General features: G+C 34.8%; 3 protein-coding genes across 19 annotated transcripts; 1 reads left to right on the top strand and 2 right to left on the bottom strand.

The window, feature by feature from the left end:
* The first annotated feature begins 1,411 nt into the window (after nt 1-1,411).
* LOC123199292 (G-box-binding factor 1-like) lies at nt 1,412-6,369 on the top strand. Of its 17 annotated transcripts, none has more exons than XM_044614213.1 (13): nt 1,414-1,687; nt 3,639-3,682; nt 3,752-3,799; nt 3,897-3,986; nt 4,112-4,201; nt 4,346-4,500; nt 4,609-4,666; nt 4,932-4,980; nt 5,059-5,079; nt 5,170-5,282; nt 5,632-5,709; nt 5,790-5,915; nt 6,043-6,369. In XM_044614213.1, the coding sequence occupies exons 1-13, from the start codon at nt 1,630-1,632 to the stop codon at nt 6,142-6,144; spliced, it is 1,032 nt and encodes a 343-aa protein (XP_044470148.1). In that variant the 5' UTR covers nt 1,414-1,629; the 3' UTR covers nt 6,145-6,369. The 17 variants fall into 17 exon arrangements, with proteins under 17 accessions (XP_044470145.1, XP_044470152.1, XP_044470147.1 ...); XM_044614209.1 differs by having other exon boundaries at nt 5,056-5,079; XM_044614206.1 differs by adding an exon at nt 2,006-2,103 and having other exon boundaries at nt 1,416-1,638; nt 3,546-3,682; nt 5,056-5,282.
* Nucleotides 6,370-6,437: 68 nt separating this feature from the next.
* On the bottom strand, nt 6,438-9,918 carry LOC123199294 (HVA22-like protein k). Its single transcript, XM_044614219.1, has 8 exons — nt 9,765-9,918; nt 9,571-9,629; nt 9,313-9,410; nt 8,264-8,315; nt 8,056-8,119; nt 7,739-7,834; nt 6,856-6,928; nt 6,438-6,749 (listed from the first exon to the last, which is right to left on the bottom strand). The coding sequence occupies exons 1-8, from the start codon at nt 9,795-9,797 to the stop codon at nt 6,655-6,657; spliced, it is 570 nt and encodes a 189-aa protein (XP_044470154.1). The 5' UTR covers nt 9,798-9,918; the 3' UTR covers nt 6,438-6,654.
* A 770-nt stretch (nt 9,919-10,688) lies between these two features.
* Nucleotides 10,689-12,701, bottom strand: LOC123199596 (scarecrow-like protein 15). Its single transcript, XM_044614627.1, has one exon. The coding sequence runs from the start codon at nt 12,390-12,392 to the stop codon at nt 10,821-10,823; it is 1,572 nt and encodes a 523-aa protein (XP_044470562.1). The 5' UTR covers nt 12,393-12,701; the 3' UTR covers nt 10,689-10,820.
* Nucleotides 12,702-14,870: the final 2,169 nt, after the last annotated feature.

Here is a 14,870-nt window from a genome sequence, read left to right as displayed (position 1 = left end):
GGTTGTGGTAAATCTAGGGTTTCAAAAAATCGATCTAAGATTTACACAGAATCAAAGCCTTACTAATGTCGAATGACTAATATTTCTTTTATATCTAGCTTACCAAATACACCATAGAAGTCGGGATTGTTAGAGTCATTATTGTATAATAACACCGTGACACAGTTTAGTGGTTTATCACTTTCGAACCTACAACATGTCAATCCAAAACTTACCGAGGAAAACTATGAACACAGGTGTTCACAAACATTGTATGTTGTTAGAGCTAGCTTATGACTTAGAAAACCATCTTATAGGTTTAATTCTTTGTCCTTCTCCTTTTGTGTTAGTTACTTAAAACAAACTAATCAATAATATTCATATTCGAAGAGGATTGATAAATTTTGAATGAGGGGCTATTAGCTTAAATTTCAAAGTCCATGGTTAGTAATATATCAAAATGTGAGACTTTTTTTTTTTGGTGATCGGGGGAACCCTTCAGCTTGCGTTGTCGGTAAACCCCCGGGGTCGCCAGCCTTGCCCCTATCTCTGAGGACTAGGTACACCTAGGCTTATTAGTGGTAGCATTTTGGGACCTCTTGTGACTTGAACCCGGGACACAAGTGTAAGCCCCGTAGCCTTAAACCACTAGGCCACCCATGTGAGACTTGGTATACGCAATTTTCTAAAATTTCCCTAAATTTTGAAATATGAGCATGACAATAAAAAATCGTGTATCGAAAACCTAATTTTCCGTATCGTATATCATATTATAGAATGAAATATCTTTTAAAAAATAAAATAATAAAAATTATAATTGATATATCATTATTTTGAAAAACATTATAAATACTCTTAAAATTTTAAATTTTTTCATGTATAATCATACTATCATTATTTTCTCTAAATAGGTAGTCTGTATCATATGCATATCATATTGTATGATATATTTATTGTATTATATTAATTTAATATATTTTATTATACATATCACTTTTTATTTATATCGATATATATTATATATCATAAAATATTGATAATTATAAATACGATGACAACAATTAGAGTTTATTGGTTTTTACTAAAACGTTGGGGTTTTCCTGTGAATGAACAAAATTAGAAGGAACTGTTGATACTCATCCAAAAATTAGCCGTACAAAATGGAAGCTGAAGGCGTTTTTGAAAAGAAAGTGAGGAAAATCCACATAATATAAAGACAGATAAGTTGGTTAGGCGTACGAACATGGATTTGGTAATAATAAATAAATAAATAAATTATCCCAACAAATTTCCAATTTATGCAATGTCAAACCTAATCCAGTAAAACGTGGACAGCTGGAATCCTCGTTCGCCCACGTGTCACTCTCCAAGCCCTAACCCTTCCCCTTCTCGAGATCACTGCTTCAGTTCTAGACAACGCCAACAAGCTCATCTGATCTTTGTTTCCATTTTTATACTCGCAGATTTTTCTTCACCCACAGATCTCAACCGTTGATCTTTTTAACGCAAAAATTTACCGTCTTTTTCGAGGGATCGATTGGTCGTTTGATTGTCTTGGAATCCTTTTTCTTTCTTTTATTTTTATCCTTTCTCTTTCTTTCTTATATTAGTAAAACACTTGGACTTTCCACCTCAACCGCCTCACACGCCATGAAGCAGGTCTTTTCCTCGTCTCTGCCTGTGTCTTTCTCTCCCGTTTTTCGAAATAGTAATAACAGTCGTGTTTTTTAAGTGATGCTTGAACTAGTATATACTCGAACGGATTTTCGTGCAGGTGTGGTGAATTGTTGAATTGTGCTGATGTGATTTGCTTTTGAGCTTGTATTTCTTGATTTAATTGTTGGCTATTTGTGTCTTGAATGGTTTATTAAAGTGATGTGACTTTGATTTGTACGATTAATTGGTTAGCTTGGGTGATTGGCTAGGAATATTTAACTATGCGGTTGAGTTGTAATGTTGCGCTATGTTTTAATTACTAGTGTGAAATTGTTGTTACTGCTTCGTAATTGGAATATTCCAATATCAGGTGAATGATTTTATGCCGCCTTTTGTTTCGGCAACTTAGCGATTGGTAAACCTTAAGCTAGCTTGTGGAAAGACTGAAGACAGAACGTGCAAGAATAGGTGTGGATTTATTTGGAAGGATTTGCAGATATTCCTTCATTGATTTGTTTGTTTGTTCATATCCAGAGGGTTTTTTCGGGGTTTTGCAATTGTAGTTTTAGTGAGTAGCAGAATTGGAAATTATTCTTTTTAGGGAACTTGACGAGGAAGCAGATGATGCCATCTAATTTATTCTTTTAAATGAACAATTGATGTTTTACTACATGAATGTTAAAGACAGCAAATACAATTTGAGACTATAACTTGAGTAGCTGCTCTCAAGTGAATATTTGTTTTCTTTCCCAAGTTGTTCCCCGATATAGCAAACTTGTATGACTAAACTCTTTTTTTAGAATCCAGTGGCAGAAAGATATACAGAAGAATAAAGTGAAATATAATAAGAGAAGGGAGATAATATGTCTTTTCTTGTTGGCATATGATGTTATTTAGGCTCTTTATTTATATTGGTGACTTTGGGTATGAGATATTGCTATATTTTCATAACTCTTTTTTTTTTTAACTTGTCCGTAAATTAAGTTTTGTTAATTTTATTATCTTCTTGTAGTGTACTCTACAAAACAACATTCTTAAATCTTCATATTCAGCATTATAGTAGATACCCTAAAAGTTTGACTCCACCATATCCTTATTTGAATAAAATGATGAACATGGTGAAAGAGGAATTCACTTTTGTTATTAAGTTGTTATGGTTGACAAAACCTATCTACCATGTCCAAATCAGAATCAAAGGAATGCCTTTTTATAATGTGTAATTGCGTAAGTTCTGTCAATGAAGTTGGATATGTTCACTTGAGTAGGATATGCACACCTTTTTTAATGCTGGAGGCACATATTGTAGTAGGATGCAGTAGCTATTAGAATTGGTGTAGAAATAACTTTTTTCCTTAACTAATGTAACCAGGATTGGTGTGTGTGTTCGGGCAATATATAATGTGCAAATTTAATTGTAGTTTTCTCAGGGTTAAGAAGCTAAGATAGAGGAGGCCATGGAAAATAGACATGAAGAAGAAAGTATAACTACTTTAGGTTTGTCATATCATTATTGAATCCATAGGAATTTTACATACAAGGTCGTAGCACTCTGTAATCTGTAGTTGTTGGTGATGATTAGTTTCATAAACCAGTTTAAAGGTGACTGGAAGACCATTATTAACACTTGTCATACAAATTTGGAGAAGAGAGATTAATAGTCTCAGTTCAAGCTTGTCTGATGTTTGGTAGTCCTTGAGTATTTGAAATTAGCTATCTTTCTGCTTCTGATGAAGAAGTTCAATGACCTGATATTATGTATGATAGTTGTATTGTTAATACAGAGAAGGCTTCTCTTCCAACTTTATATCTATATCAAATGGAAAAATTAGTGCTTTGCTTATTTGTTGACAATAAATAATAGCTGACTTGCAATTTTATAACAAAAGCATGTCATTTCTGATGTTTTTCAGATGCTTCATAAATTTTATTAATGATACAACTCACATCGGAAGTCTTGAAATTGATTGCTTTTATTGAATTTATCTGAATGGGAACTGGGGAAGAGAGCACACCTGCAAAGCCTTCTAAACCAGCTTCTTCAACACAGGTCTGTCTCTCTCTGTCTCACTTCTTCTCTCCCTTCCATTCAGTTCACTAATTTCCTCTGATTCCATAGGAAATACCAGCCACACCAGCATACCCTGATTGGTCAAGCTCTATGCAGGTTTATGTCGTATAAATACGTTGCTAATAGAACTTGTAGAAAAATATTATACATGAATAAGTAATCTTAGGAGCTTACTGTTCAGCTCCTTGTATAGGCTTTTTATGGTGCTGGGGCTACACCACCTCCTTTTTTTGCTTCAACTGTTGCTTCTCCAACTCCTCATCCTTATCTGTGGGGAAGCCAGGTGAATACTTCATTTTTTTTTTTTTTTTTGAGTTATTGAGGTGTGTGTATGCCTCCTTGCAATAGTATGTCTCTCTCCAGCAGTTGGAAAGACATATTTATTTTTTTTCTTTGGAAATCTTTCAGCATCCTTTGATGCCACCATATGGGACCCCGGTTCCTTACCCAGCTATATATCCTCCTGGGGGAGTCTATGCCCATCCTACCATGGCTACGGTAAAAATAACTATGTTAAGCATTGATCATTTGTAAATTGTCCAGTTTGTTCAGATCCCTTTCCAATTCCAGGTTCTTCTTATCATTAGTAATATGGCCCAGTCAGTGTTATTTCATCATCTTATATCCTTTTTTCTCTTCTAGACTCCTAGCTCAGCACCAACAAATGTTGAGCTGGAAGGAAAAGGACCTGAAGGGAACTTCCAGACTTCAACTAAAAAATCCAAGGGAACTTCTGGGGGCAAGGTTGGAGATATTGCCAAGGCGGCTTCAGGTTCTGGGAATGATGGCTCCCAAAGGTGTATCATTCTTGCAATAATCTATTCAACATGCTCATATAATGATTTAAAACCTTCCCTACATCAGGGTTCTATGTTGCTGATGGTTGTGGAGTTTCTTGTATACAGTGCTGAAAGCGGTAGTGAGGGCTCATCAGATGCAAGTGATGAAAATGCAAATCAGCAGGTATATGTTTACATATTTGGTATCCCTGTTGTTATTGTTGGCGTGTTAAATTATGTAATTGGAAAAAGCTAAATGAACTCACTCATTCTCTTGCTGCCCCTTCTGGGAAACCGGTTGGAATTTCAATTTCCACATAATGTTTATCTAATATGCCTTCTCCCATTTAAAAGAAGAAAATAAAAAAAAACTAGCCTGATTAATAGCAGAATTAACAGTATGATTTATGTTCTTAGACCATTTAGACATCTAATTTTTCTTTCTTTAGGAGTTCACTGCAGGTAAAAAGGGAACCTTTAAGCAGATGCTTGCAGATGGTACGTTTTCATACTAATGGTTCCTGCATGCATACTATTTGGTTTCATAACTTCTAACTATAGGGACTCTTTTAGCAGCTAATGCCCACAGTAGCACTGGTGAGGCAGTTCAAGCTCCAGTGGCTGGGAAGCCTGTAGTGTCTATGCCAGCAACTAACCTTAATATTGGAATGGACTTGTGGAATGCAGCCCCTGCTACAGCTGGAGCTGCAAAAATGAGACCATCCGGGACTCCTACTGCAGTTGTTGCTCCTGCAGCAATGATTGGACGTGAAGGCATAATGCCTGACCAATGGATTCAAGTATGAGCCTTGCAAGCAGTTGTTTAAAACCTCTTATCTGCATGCTCTCCTTTACTATTTTGAGATCTTTATGATTTAATCAACTTATCTTAGAGGGAAAATGTGTTGATGCTGCTGCTTAGTGCATCTAATCACAGACTTAAACCTTTATCTGCTCTTTTGTTGCTTGTCCAATTTTGGCTTCATCTGATGTGTTCTTCTAATCCATCTGTCTAAACTTCTTTATATTGCATTTGATAGAGTTTTGTTTTTGAGAAGACACTTTATTCACTTGTATTTGTAGCTGCAAGGCTAGTGAAGATGGTCCTATAATTCTCTTTTCACTGAGATAGCTCTATATTCTCTACAGGATGAACGTGAACTGAAAAGACAGAAAAGGAAGCAATCTAATAGGGAGTCGGCCAGAAGATCAAGATTACGAAAGCAGGTATGGTGGGACTCTGCTATTTTCTTTCACTTTGGCCCAAACATGTGCTCCAAGATATCATCATTTCCCATTACAATCAGGCGGAATGCGAAGAGCTGCAAGCTAGGGTAGAGAGGTTGGCCACAGAGAACAGTAACCTTAGAGACGAGTTGCAGAGGCTTTCTGAAGAATGTGAGAAGCTTACAGCGGCAAACATCTCTATTAAGGTTTGACTGATCCTGCCCTCTTGCCAATGGTCTTTTGCATTATACTAATTGTTTATTTATGTTGGACTTAATTCGGTGAAACCGTTCACCTGATCTAGTCTGAAACTTAGCTAATCGACTGTAACAGGAAGAATTGACGCAAATATGCGGAGCAGAGGCTGTAGCTAACCTTGAACAGAGCAGGCCAACAGCAGTTCCCCTCTCACACCCCGATGAGGGAAATAGTTAAATATTAAACAGGAAACACACCTACGAATTATAACTTCGAGCTTAGACCAGAAATTCCTAGATTCATTTCTCTGGGAATTTGTCCGCTTGGCTTTATCGAGCATAGCTGCTTTTTTTATTTTTAAATTACTAATATATACCCATAACCTAACCTTTGTAAATGTATTGTTTATTAATCAACCTCTACAGTAATTGAAGATTAATTCCACTGACTGGATTTAGCTCATATTCAAGCGATTGACTTGCTGCAAATTTTAGTTGAATACTAATTTAGTGCTCACTTATGAATATCGATTCCAAATCGAAAAAGAAAAATTCATTTGGCTCTACACATTTGCCAAGTAAATATGGTAGACAAGCATTCTTTACAAAGACAACGTACCAAGCAAAGAATTTGTTATGTTAAATTTTTGCCATGCACCAAAATATGAAAGATATGCCGGCAAGAACCACAGTAAAAGAAAATACCAGAACACCAGACTCAACTAGAGTAAAAGAAGAACAGAGACCGTCAATCCTCATGATCCGACAGTGTATCTGACATTGGACTGGGCAGGTCTTCGTTTTCATTGTGGCCTTGTTGATTGCCCCTGAACATTAGGTCCGCTGTTCAAAAAAAGAGTGAAATAATTTAGTTTGTCAGAAAAATGAAAAAAAGGTTATCGGCAATTATAAAAGACCAGCAAACACTTAAAAATAGGTAAATCCTGACCTGTGCTCATAATCTTAATAAGTAGAGCCTTTGCAAATTGAAATTCTGCTTGGTGCGAGCTGAAGACTCTAATCTGCAAAATTGAGCAAAATATTCTGTAAAATAAACAACATAGTGTATTGTTTTGAAGATAGTCCTTTGTTTGATAAATTTTGCAGTGTACAGGAGCAGTGGCTTGATTACAGAGTTTGTTTTATGAAATAGGACTTACTTCCTTATCAACTCCTATCAGTCGGTGTCACAATATTTGCACAGGAATGTTAGGGTCAAATCTTGTTATCATGTTCACAGTAAGCATATTGAAACTAATACTCATTATATAAGAGGGCAAGCTGTAGCAAAAGAACGGCAAACTCCTGATGTGCCAAGGCATTAACATCAGTTGGTTTCAAATCCTGAAGAACAAGTTAACAGTTACTGGCACCACAAGAGCTTAACAAAGGGAAAACAGATAAAGCTTACAGCTGCTCCACAGCCAAGCTTGAAGGGGGAAAGTTGAGCTTCAAGAGGAAACTCAATTAAGTCCACAGTCTAACTAAAGTTTGTAAAGAGTCAGGTTATAAGAGATGATTTTTCAGTTATAATTGTCAGCTCTGTTAGCTAAAGCAGCACTTATTTTGCTTCCTATTTTCTCGCCTTAATTCAAAGTGCCTCTTTGTGTAACTTGGTTGTTCATTTAATTGAAAGTTAAGCTTCATTCCAGCTTCAAAACTAGTCTAAAATTGTTCTCTATCAGCAGCTATCCAATTTGTGGCAGAGAAAATCATATCAGCTGTTCAAAATTTTCCATTTCCTATATATTCCTGACAATTAAGTAAATACTATTGAAATCAAACAAATGGTATTCAGCCTTCCATATTGAAAATCGCAAACCACAACATACCATTTGATGATATGTGAAACCCACAAGTTGATCCACTTTGGCTTGATGCCTCAACAAGAATGGACGTAGATAGTTCCTGTACAGCTGTGTTGCTCCCTGAAGAAAACATGCAATATCCTCACATTAAAAATTACCCAAAGATCAACCTTACAACTTATTCAGCTCTCATGAGATGCTTAAGCATAGGTGCTGGAAGCAAATTCTAAGAAAAAGGTTAAATGAGGGCATAATAGGGCACAAATAGATTTAATAAATACAAAGGTGTCGTTAACAATTTTTCTATACCATTTGAGTTTTTTACTAAATATATAACTTACCTCAGCAGATGGAAGTTGAAGCCAAACAAGAAAAGCAAATTTAAGGTGATAATACATGGGAAACCTGCAATAGTAAAACACTGACATTGATATGAATTATATATACAAGTACAAGAGCATAGATGTGTTATTGTGTTCAATGACTTTTAAAGATGGACACTGAGTGCAACATAAGCAAAAGAAAAGGAGATAGGGTTCAAAACTTTACCAAGAAAGAAGCTTGTCTGAAAACACTTCCACAATGCTGAAAGATCCATAAGCTGCAATTGTGTGGACATGCATTATGAACTTCATTATGAAAGAACAACAATGCCATTCATAATTAAAATATGCCCTCTATACTTTAGACCAGAAAAGATAAACCATGTATAATGACTTAATATCAAAAGGAAATCATAAGGTTAATGTTATCAATCCAATCACATAAGAAACTGTTAGAAATTTCAGTAAGGCCATAATGCAGGCAATAGGTCCACAAACTATTCTGCTACAGTCCCTATTTATTTATCTGGAGACACTTGAATGGGTTACAAATATGATCAAGTATAAGAAGCAAGAAGATGAACACAATCACAGAAAATGGTCAGAACTTGTAGATCATACACATCAATATAATATCACACAACAATGCTACCTTTGTTATAAATAAAAATCGATTCCGCAATTTGTTTCTGGAACATTATTAAACAACAGTGCCTTCATAATCATTTCAACAATAAAGCAGACTTAATTTAACAAGCACTCTGGATTTCTAATTCAATCCTCTCTCGCTAACTGAATCCAGAATATCTAATATACTGCAGTGTCTGTTCAGTAAACAGAAATGAAAGAGCCCACTTTGATTTTAATCATTCTGCTTTATGCTATGGTCAAATTCTACACATTTCAACATTCCACTTTGTTCAATGAGACTAACAGATTTAGGACAGCCATTCAACTAAAACTGCTCTTGATCTTCCCCATATGTAAATAGGAAATGACAGCCTCCCGAAAAGCACTATTTAAAGGTCATCATGAACAAATGAGCCATTTATCATGCTGCAATATCTATTCAAAACTAAGAATTCGTTCTCTCTTATAAAAGGAATATAGCCTGCACAAGTATAAACAGTAAAGAAAGCCTCAACATGACACAACAATGCAGAAAATTTATAGCATCAAGCAAACTACATATTCACAATTCCATAGCTATGAATATCAACCGAGAAAAACTCAAGTAACATAGTAATTGAAATAATAATGCGAGAAAATTCCGACCTGCCCAATATATGAGCCACTTTTGTTGATCATCTTGATCCTTCCTTTCAATTGCCTTGAATGTTGAGTATACTGGTAAAACAGCACCCACAGAACAGCTGCAAAGGCAAACAAGTACTAAACTCACTGTCAATATATCATAAGTAACTAATAATCGTCAACACTTTCAAAAACAAACAAAATAAAATGACTCCTATAACAGAAAAAAAAAAAATTAATTCATCAAATAGAGTTAAGAATAAATTAACGAAGACTTACCACGCTGTTCGGATTACAACGTTAGAATTGAGCGGGCAAAGAAGCAATCGTAACCCTACCTGCATCAGATGGCATCGAAATTTAGAATTAAAAAAATCATAATTAGTTGCGTGATCTCCATAAATTTGTATGATTAGACTAACGATTAACGAAATTTTGCAGTGAAGAGGAAGAATAAGAAACAGAAATGTCACCTCGTTATTTAGGGTGGATCCGAGAACGTCCATTTGATTTTGGATGGAACCTTCACTGTTTATGATTCTTAAATTAATTAAATTAAGGCCAAAAGACAATTTCCCATCCAAGGGTTTGATTCAATCATAATTTTTATTTATTTATTTGTTTTTTTTTTTTTTTAAGAAGGAGCCTGATTGCCTCTTTTAGACAAAATCATAATTTTTCATGAGAGTTTTGGGAATTTCAAAAATAGTTTAGGGGTTTCTTTTGAAATTTTTAAATTTTTACTATGTCATTTAATAATTTAGATAATAACAATTACATCCCAAATGGGGGACATATTTTTTATGAGTCTATATGGTAAAATTTTAAATTGATAAAAATATATCAATAATGTGGCAGTTATATTAAGTGTTGAAGTAAGTTGTGTAATTTTAATAAAAAGATAATAATTATTTTTGAGAAAATTTAACAAATTTACTGATAAAAATAAACAACAAATGAAATTTTAACTTTTTAAAACTTTTAAAAATAAGAATTATTGATATCAAACTTGAGGTGGGAAATAAGTATTTGGCCATTAATTAATTATTATATATTAGATTTGGGAAAAAAAAAAAACAATTACAAGGCTTCTAAAATTTAATTCCTTTTATGATAGATTTTATATTATATTTAATGTATTGAGTGTCAGATTGAACATTAATCTAAAAAAGTCAACGGTTTGATTTAAAAAGTGATCAAACTGATAAATTATTTAAATAAATATTAAAAATAAAATTTAAAATAATTTTATGGTAGTTATCATTTTATTATAAAATTAAATTTAGTTTAATCCTTCATTCATGGACGAGATGTTAAATTTTTAATTATATTTGTTATTATGCACAATATTTTTGGTCATTATGGGCATTTCGATTAAAAAAAAAAACTAAGGAAAATTGATTTAATAATTAGAGAAGTTCCCTTTATGCTCATATATAATTTCCCCAAATAAATTGTCTAGGACTTAGGAAACGTGACATTAACCCCCAGAAAATATTAGCTAAGTACAGTACCCATTTTACCCCTATCTAACATTGCCATACTGACGTGGCAACGAGGGCCCACTGATTCCAGCAAAGCACCAGCTCAGCCTGGCGTTTAGCCACTTGGAACCCTCTCACCTGCACCTTCCCCAACAAACATTCAGCCTGAAAATCGGCGAACTGACTCAGATGCACCGCCCTCATTCCCGCCCCTGAAAACAACTCTTTCCATGGCGCCACGCGCCTCAACGCTCCCTCAACCGCCGCAATTATCTTCGGTTTCAGCAAATACATTTCTATTTTCCTCGCCCACTCACCACCACCCGTCGCTGCATCAAGCGATTCAAACACCAGCGAGTAATATTCAAGATAATTCACGAAATTCCTCCGAAAAGACACCGTTGCGCCAAACTCCGTCCACCCTTCATTATCTACGAACACCACCACACTTGGAGAGAGCTGTCGCACATCGTTGACAAACCCTACAGCGTTGTTTGTTGTGCCAAGACGGCGAAATATAGTCGGAGATAGAACAACGGCTATTCTTTCACCATCGATGAACTTCACTGCTTTGAAAGATAACATTTCGAAAGTACGGGTAAGCACAAACTCGATTTGGAACCTGATTCTGAGTTCTTGAGCGAAGTGAATAAGAATATCTTTGATCAGTCTTGTTTCGGTGATGAATTCTTCGGGTACTATAGCGGTGATTCGAAGAGATGTCGGGTTCATCGTTTTATTACAGGACTGCGCTTTTTCTGCTAATTCTCTCATGAAAGAGGCGTACTGGCCGCCGAATCCGATGTCAAAATCTATGATGTGAACCAACGGTGGTGATCCTTCGAGCGATTCAAGAAGAGCTTGGTTTGATGTGAAATGGGTGAACATGGGGATGGGGGAGATCGTACTGAAGGCCTTGTACGCTCTGATGGATTGTATAATTTCCGGAATGGAAGAGATGCGAGTTGGCCGAGTTGACCCGGTGAGGAGTGAGTCGAGAGCTTCTTTGAAGAAGAACGCGGCTCTCTGAAGAGGTCTACCGAATGGTAACTTCAGCCTTTGATTAAGCCGCGCCAATATCATCTGAGCAAGCTGTAACTCGTTCGAGTCGAAGCAGTCTGCCGCTCTGATTAGCTCCTCTATACAATCAAACCCCACGTTCAAATTGGCAGCAGTGTTTTGGAAATTGTTAGCAGGAAAATCGAAAAAAATATTTGGACTTTGATTCTGATTAAGGTTCATGTCAGGAACATTAAAATTCAAATCAGACTGAAGGATTGCAGTGGAATCAAATGGCTGACAAGGACCTAAATCAGTAAATTGCTGTTGAACTTGCTGCTCACAGCGAGGCAACTGAGGATTAGTCTTGAAATTAGGAACAGAGTCGTCATCTAAGCCCAGCTCCCTCATGATTGAATCCCAATCCATGACTCGCAGGACATGCTCGTCCCACTCAGGCGGAGGAGGAGGGTCTTTTACAGCGGAAGCGTCGATTGCAGTGGCGGATTTTTCAGGTACAGGGCTTGGACTCCGGCGAAGATCAAGAACAGAGGTTGGCTCATAGCATGAGTTAGAACCTTGATTGTTGTTTTGTGTAGGTTTAACATGAACTCTCATGGCTAAGGGAAAACAAAGAAAGAAGACTTAAGGCGGTGGGGAGAGGAGAGGGGGCTCTCCATGGTTATAATTGCGAGCCTTTTATCTTTGCGTGTGTGCATGGGGGTGTAAGAATGGACATGGGATAAGGCAGGCATACATGAGAGACATGATTGGACACGTGTCAGATTGCTATTTTATCTCATCTCAAGCTTCTAATTCACGTCACTGCTTTCTGGGATTCGCAGTTCCATTTTTTGTTCCCTTTTCTTGCGTCATCAAACAAATTAAACAATACTCATATAAAAAGAAACCAGAAACTCAGTTGCTCCAATTTCAGAGAAGCCCTGTTCATCCCAAACCCTAATGAATGCAAAAGGGAACGGATTCAGGGGCCGAACCTCAAAAAATAATAATGGAATTGAGTTCCAATCAAAGGGCCGCTAGACATGTAGTTTTCGAGAAGTAAACGACAAACAAGTCAAAGCGGGAGCGCTAAAGTTCCATTGAAGTTATATTGGTCCAGCTCTAAAAGAAAAGCTAAAAGAAACAAACACTACCACCTCCTCTTCCTCAGTAGTCACATCAATTCACAGTATGGACCAGACTTATAATTACCCAATTATTCATTCTTTAGGCTTCAACCCAAAATCATCTTGCAATATTATATTTGAAATTTTAATAAAATATTACTAAGTACTACTTATAAGTACAAGTAATGTTTATTTAGGTATTTCTTTTATTATTTATATTATATAATAAAAAATATTAATAATATTTTTTTATTAATGATAGGGAAACAAAATTACAGCGTATAATCGGATTACCAATTTGATAATAAAAATTATTAAATTAATCTTAATTTTATTATAATTATATTTTTATTTATTAACTTTAATAAAAATATTATCATTTTTAATTAATATAACACGTACAATAAAAAATATTTAAGAATAATTATACTAAATAATCTTTATGAAATTTAAGTAAATTAATATCTTAATATTTTTTATTACATTAAATCAAATTTTACCTAACATAATAATAATAATTTATAATTAATAATCTATTTTTATAATAATTTTTTATTTTATAATAAAAAACATTTGAACTAAACACACCCATATGAATAAGAAAAATACCTTATACACCAAAATTTTACCGTCAAAATCAGTACCAATTGATGTAAAAATTGATAAAGGTAATTTAAATAGTAATGTAGAAGGAGAATTTAAACTGTTCTATCAATTTTTATGTATATTGATACTGATTTTTGTACCTTTTATTTGATTCATGTAGCATTATTATGTGAATAAACTTAAACAAAAACCAAAATAGAAAGGTACGAAAATATATTATTCCAACTAAATAATGCAAAAAATAAAAACCCTAACCCTAACAGCTCTAAAAATTGCTGTTGACTGACGAGAGAGACGAGGGAAATGACATGGAAGTCCGTTAAGTGTAAGTTTGAATGTGATCTGATTGGCTGGAGAGGATATGTCTTTTATCAGGGGCCCACGTGGACGGCTTTTGTCGGATATGCGTGCATGTGTATGGATTTTAGTCCGCGCGTTAAAATCACGCCCACGTAGGATCGCCTTTGCTTACGGCAGAGAGAGAAAGGAAGAAGATGAAGAAGAGAATATGTTCCTTCGATCTTGGACTTTATTGATTGATTGATGGACAAATGGATGATCAAATCGAACGGATCCATCCATTTTATTAGTAAATGGAAACACGTACAATATCTACGCCTTGTCAGTCTCAGCCAAATTAACATTATTATAAAAATATTAAATGAATATATTTATGTGTTACGTTACAACACTCATGTCGTAATCAAGCTTACACAAATAAATAACGTATATGTTACTGTCCAATATACTCTACTTTAATGGCCTTTTTTTTTTATTTTCAAAAGGCTATAAAGCACTTATTCCCATCCCAAGTTCACTTTTTTTCATGTTTTAACTTATTATTTTTTTGAAAATTCAAATATTTACCCATGTGTTGTTAAAGGTAATTAAATCTATTAATTTTAAGAGTAAAATTATTATTTAACTAATTATATTTAAAAAATAAAGCTTTATTTCATTCTTTCTCTCTCTCAAAACTCTAAAAATTAATAATTTCTCTTTATACTAAAGTTTTACAGAATTACATTTCTCTCTCTGGGGTTTCAATTTTCTAATAAGGTTTTTCATATGAATGGCCGCATTCTCCTGACAAAATCTCTCCCTCTCTAGCACATCTCTTTTTCTTGGTCATCCCTTGACGCACCAAATGATGTCCTTTGGATAAACAACTCATCCAAATAAATCGTCTTTGTTTAAACGATAATAAATTATTTAGATGAATTATCTTCATTTGGATAAATCATTAATCTAGACAACGTTATTCGATGCATTGGGGGATGGTCGAAAAAGAGAAACAATGCCAAAAAAGGAGAGACTTTGTCAAGAGAGTATCAAAGAAAGTAACCCTTTGTTTAAAAAA

This window comes from Mangifera indica, chromosome 16 (assembly GCF_011075055.1).
Source record: "Mangifera indica cultivar Alphonso chromosome 16, CATAS_Mindica_2.1, whole genome shotgun sequence".
Lineage (NCBI taxonomy): Eukaryota > Viridiplantae > Streptophyta > Magnoliopsida > Sapindales > Anacardiaceae > Mangifera > Mangifera indica.
The sequence above is the reverse complement of the archived record's forward strand: the minus strand, read 5'-3'. Positions and strand labels throughout refer to the sequence as shown.

Excerpts from the sequence above, each read along its gene's own strand:
- LOC123199596 (XM_044614627.1), bottom strand. The coding sequence starts at position 12,392 with ATGAGAGTTCATGTTAAACCTACACAAAACAACAATCAAGGTTCTAAC.
- LOC123199294 (XM_044614219.1), bottom strand. The coding sequence starts at position 9,797 with ATGGACGTTCTCGGATCCACCCTAAATAACGAG. Across the intron at positions 9,630-9,764 it reads GATCCACCCTAAATAACGAG|GTAGGGTTACGATTGCTTCT; the intron begins GTGACATTTCTG and ends CATCTGATGCAG. Across the intron at positions 6,929-7,738 it reads GTTTCACATATCATCAAATG|ATTAGAGTCTTCAGCTCGCA; the intron begins GTATGTTGTGGT and ends TCAATTTTGCAG.
- LOC123199292 (XM_044614201.1), top strand. The coding sequence starts at position 1,630 with ATGAAGCAGGTCTTTTCCTCGTCTCTGCCTGTGTCTTTCTCTCCCGTT. Across the intron at positions 4,501-4,608 it reads GGGAATGATGGCTCCCAAAG|TGCTGAAAGCGGTAGTGAGG; the intron begins GTGTATCATTCT and ends TCTTGTATACAG. Across the intron at positions 5,710-5,789 it reads GATCAAGATTACGAAAGCAG|GCGGAATGCGAAGAGCTGCA; the intron begins GTATGGTGGGAC and ends CATTACAATCAG.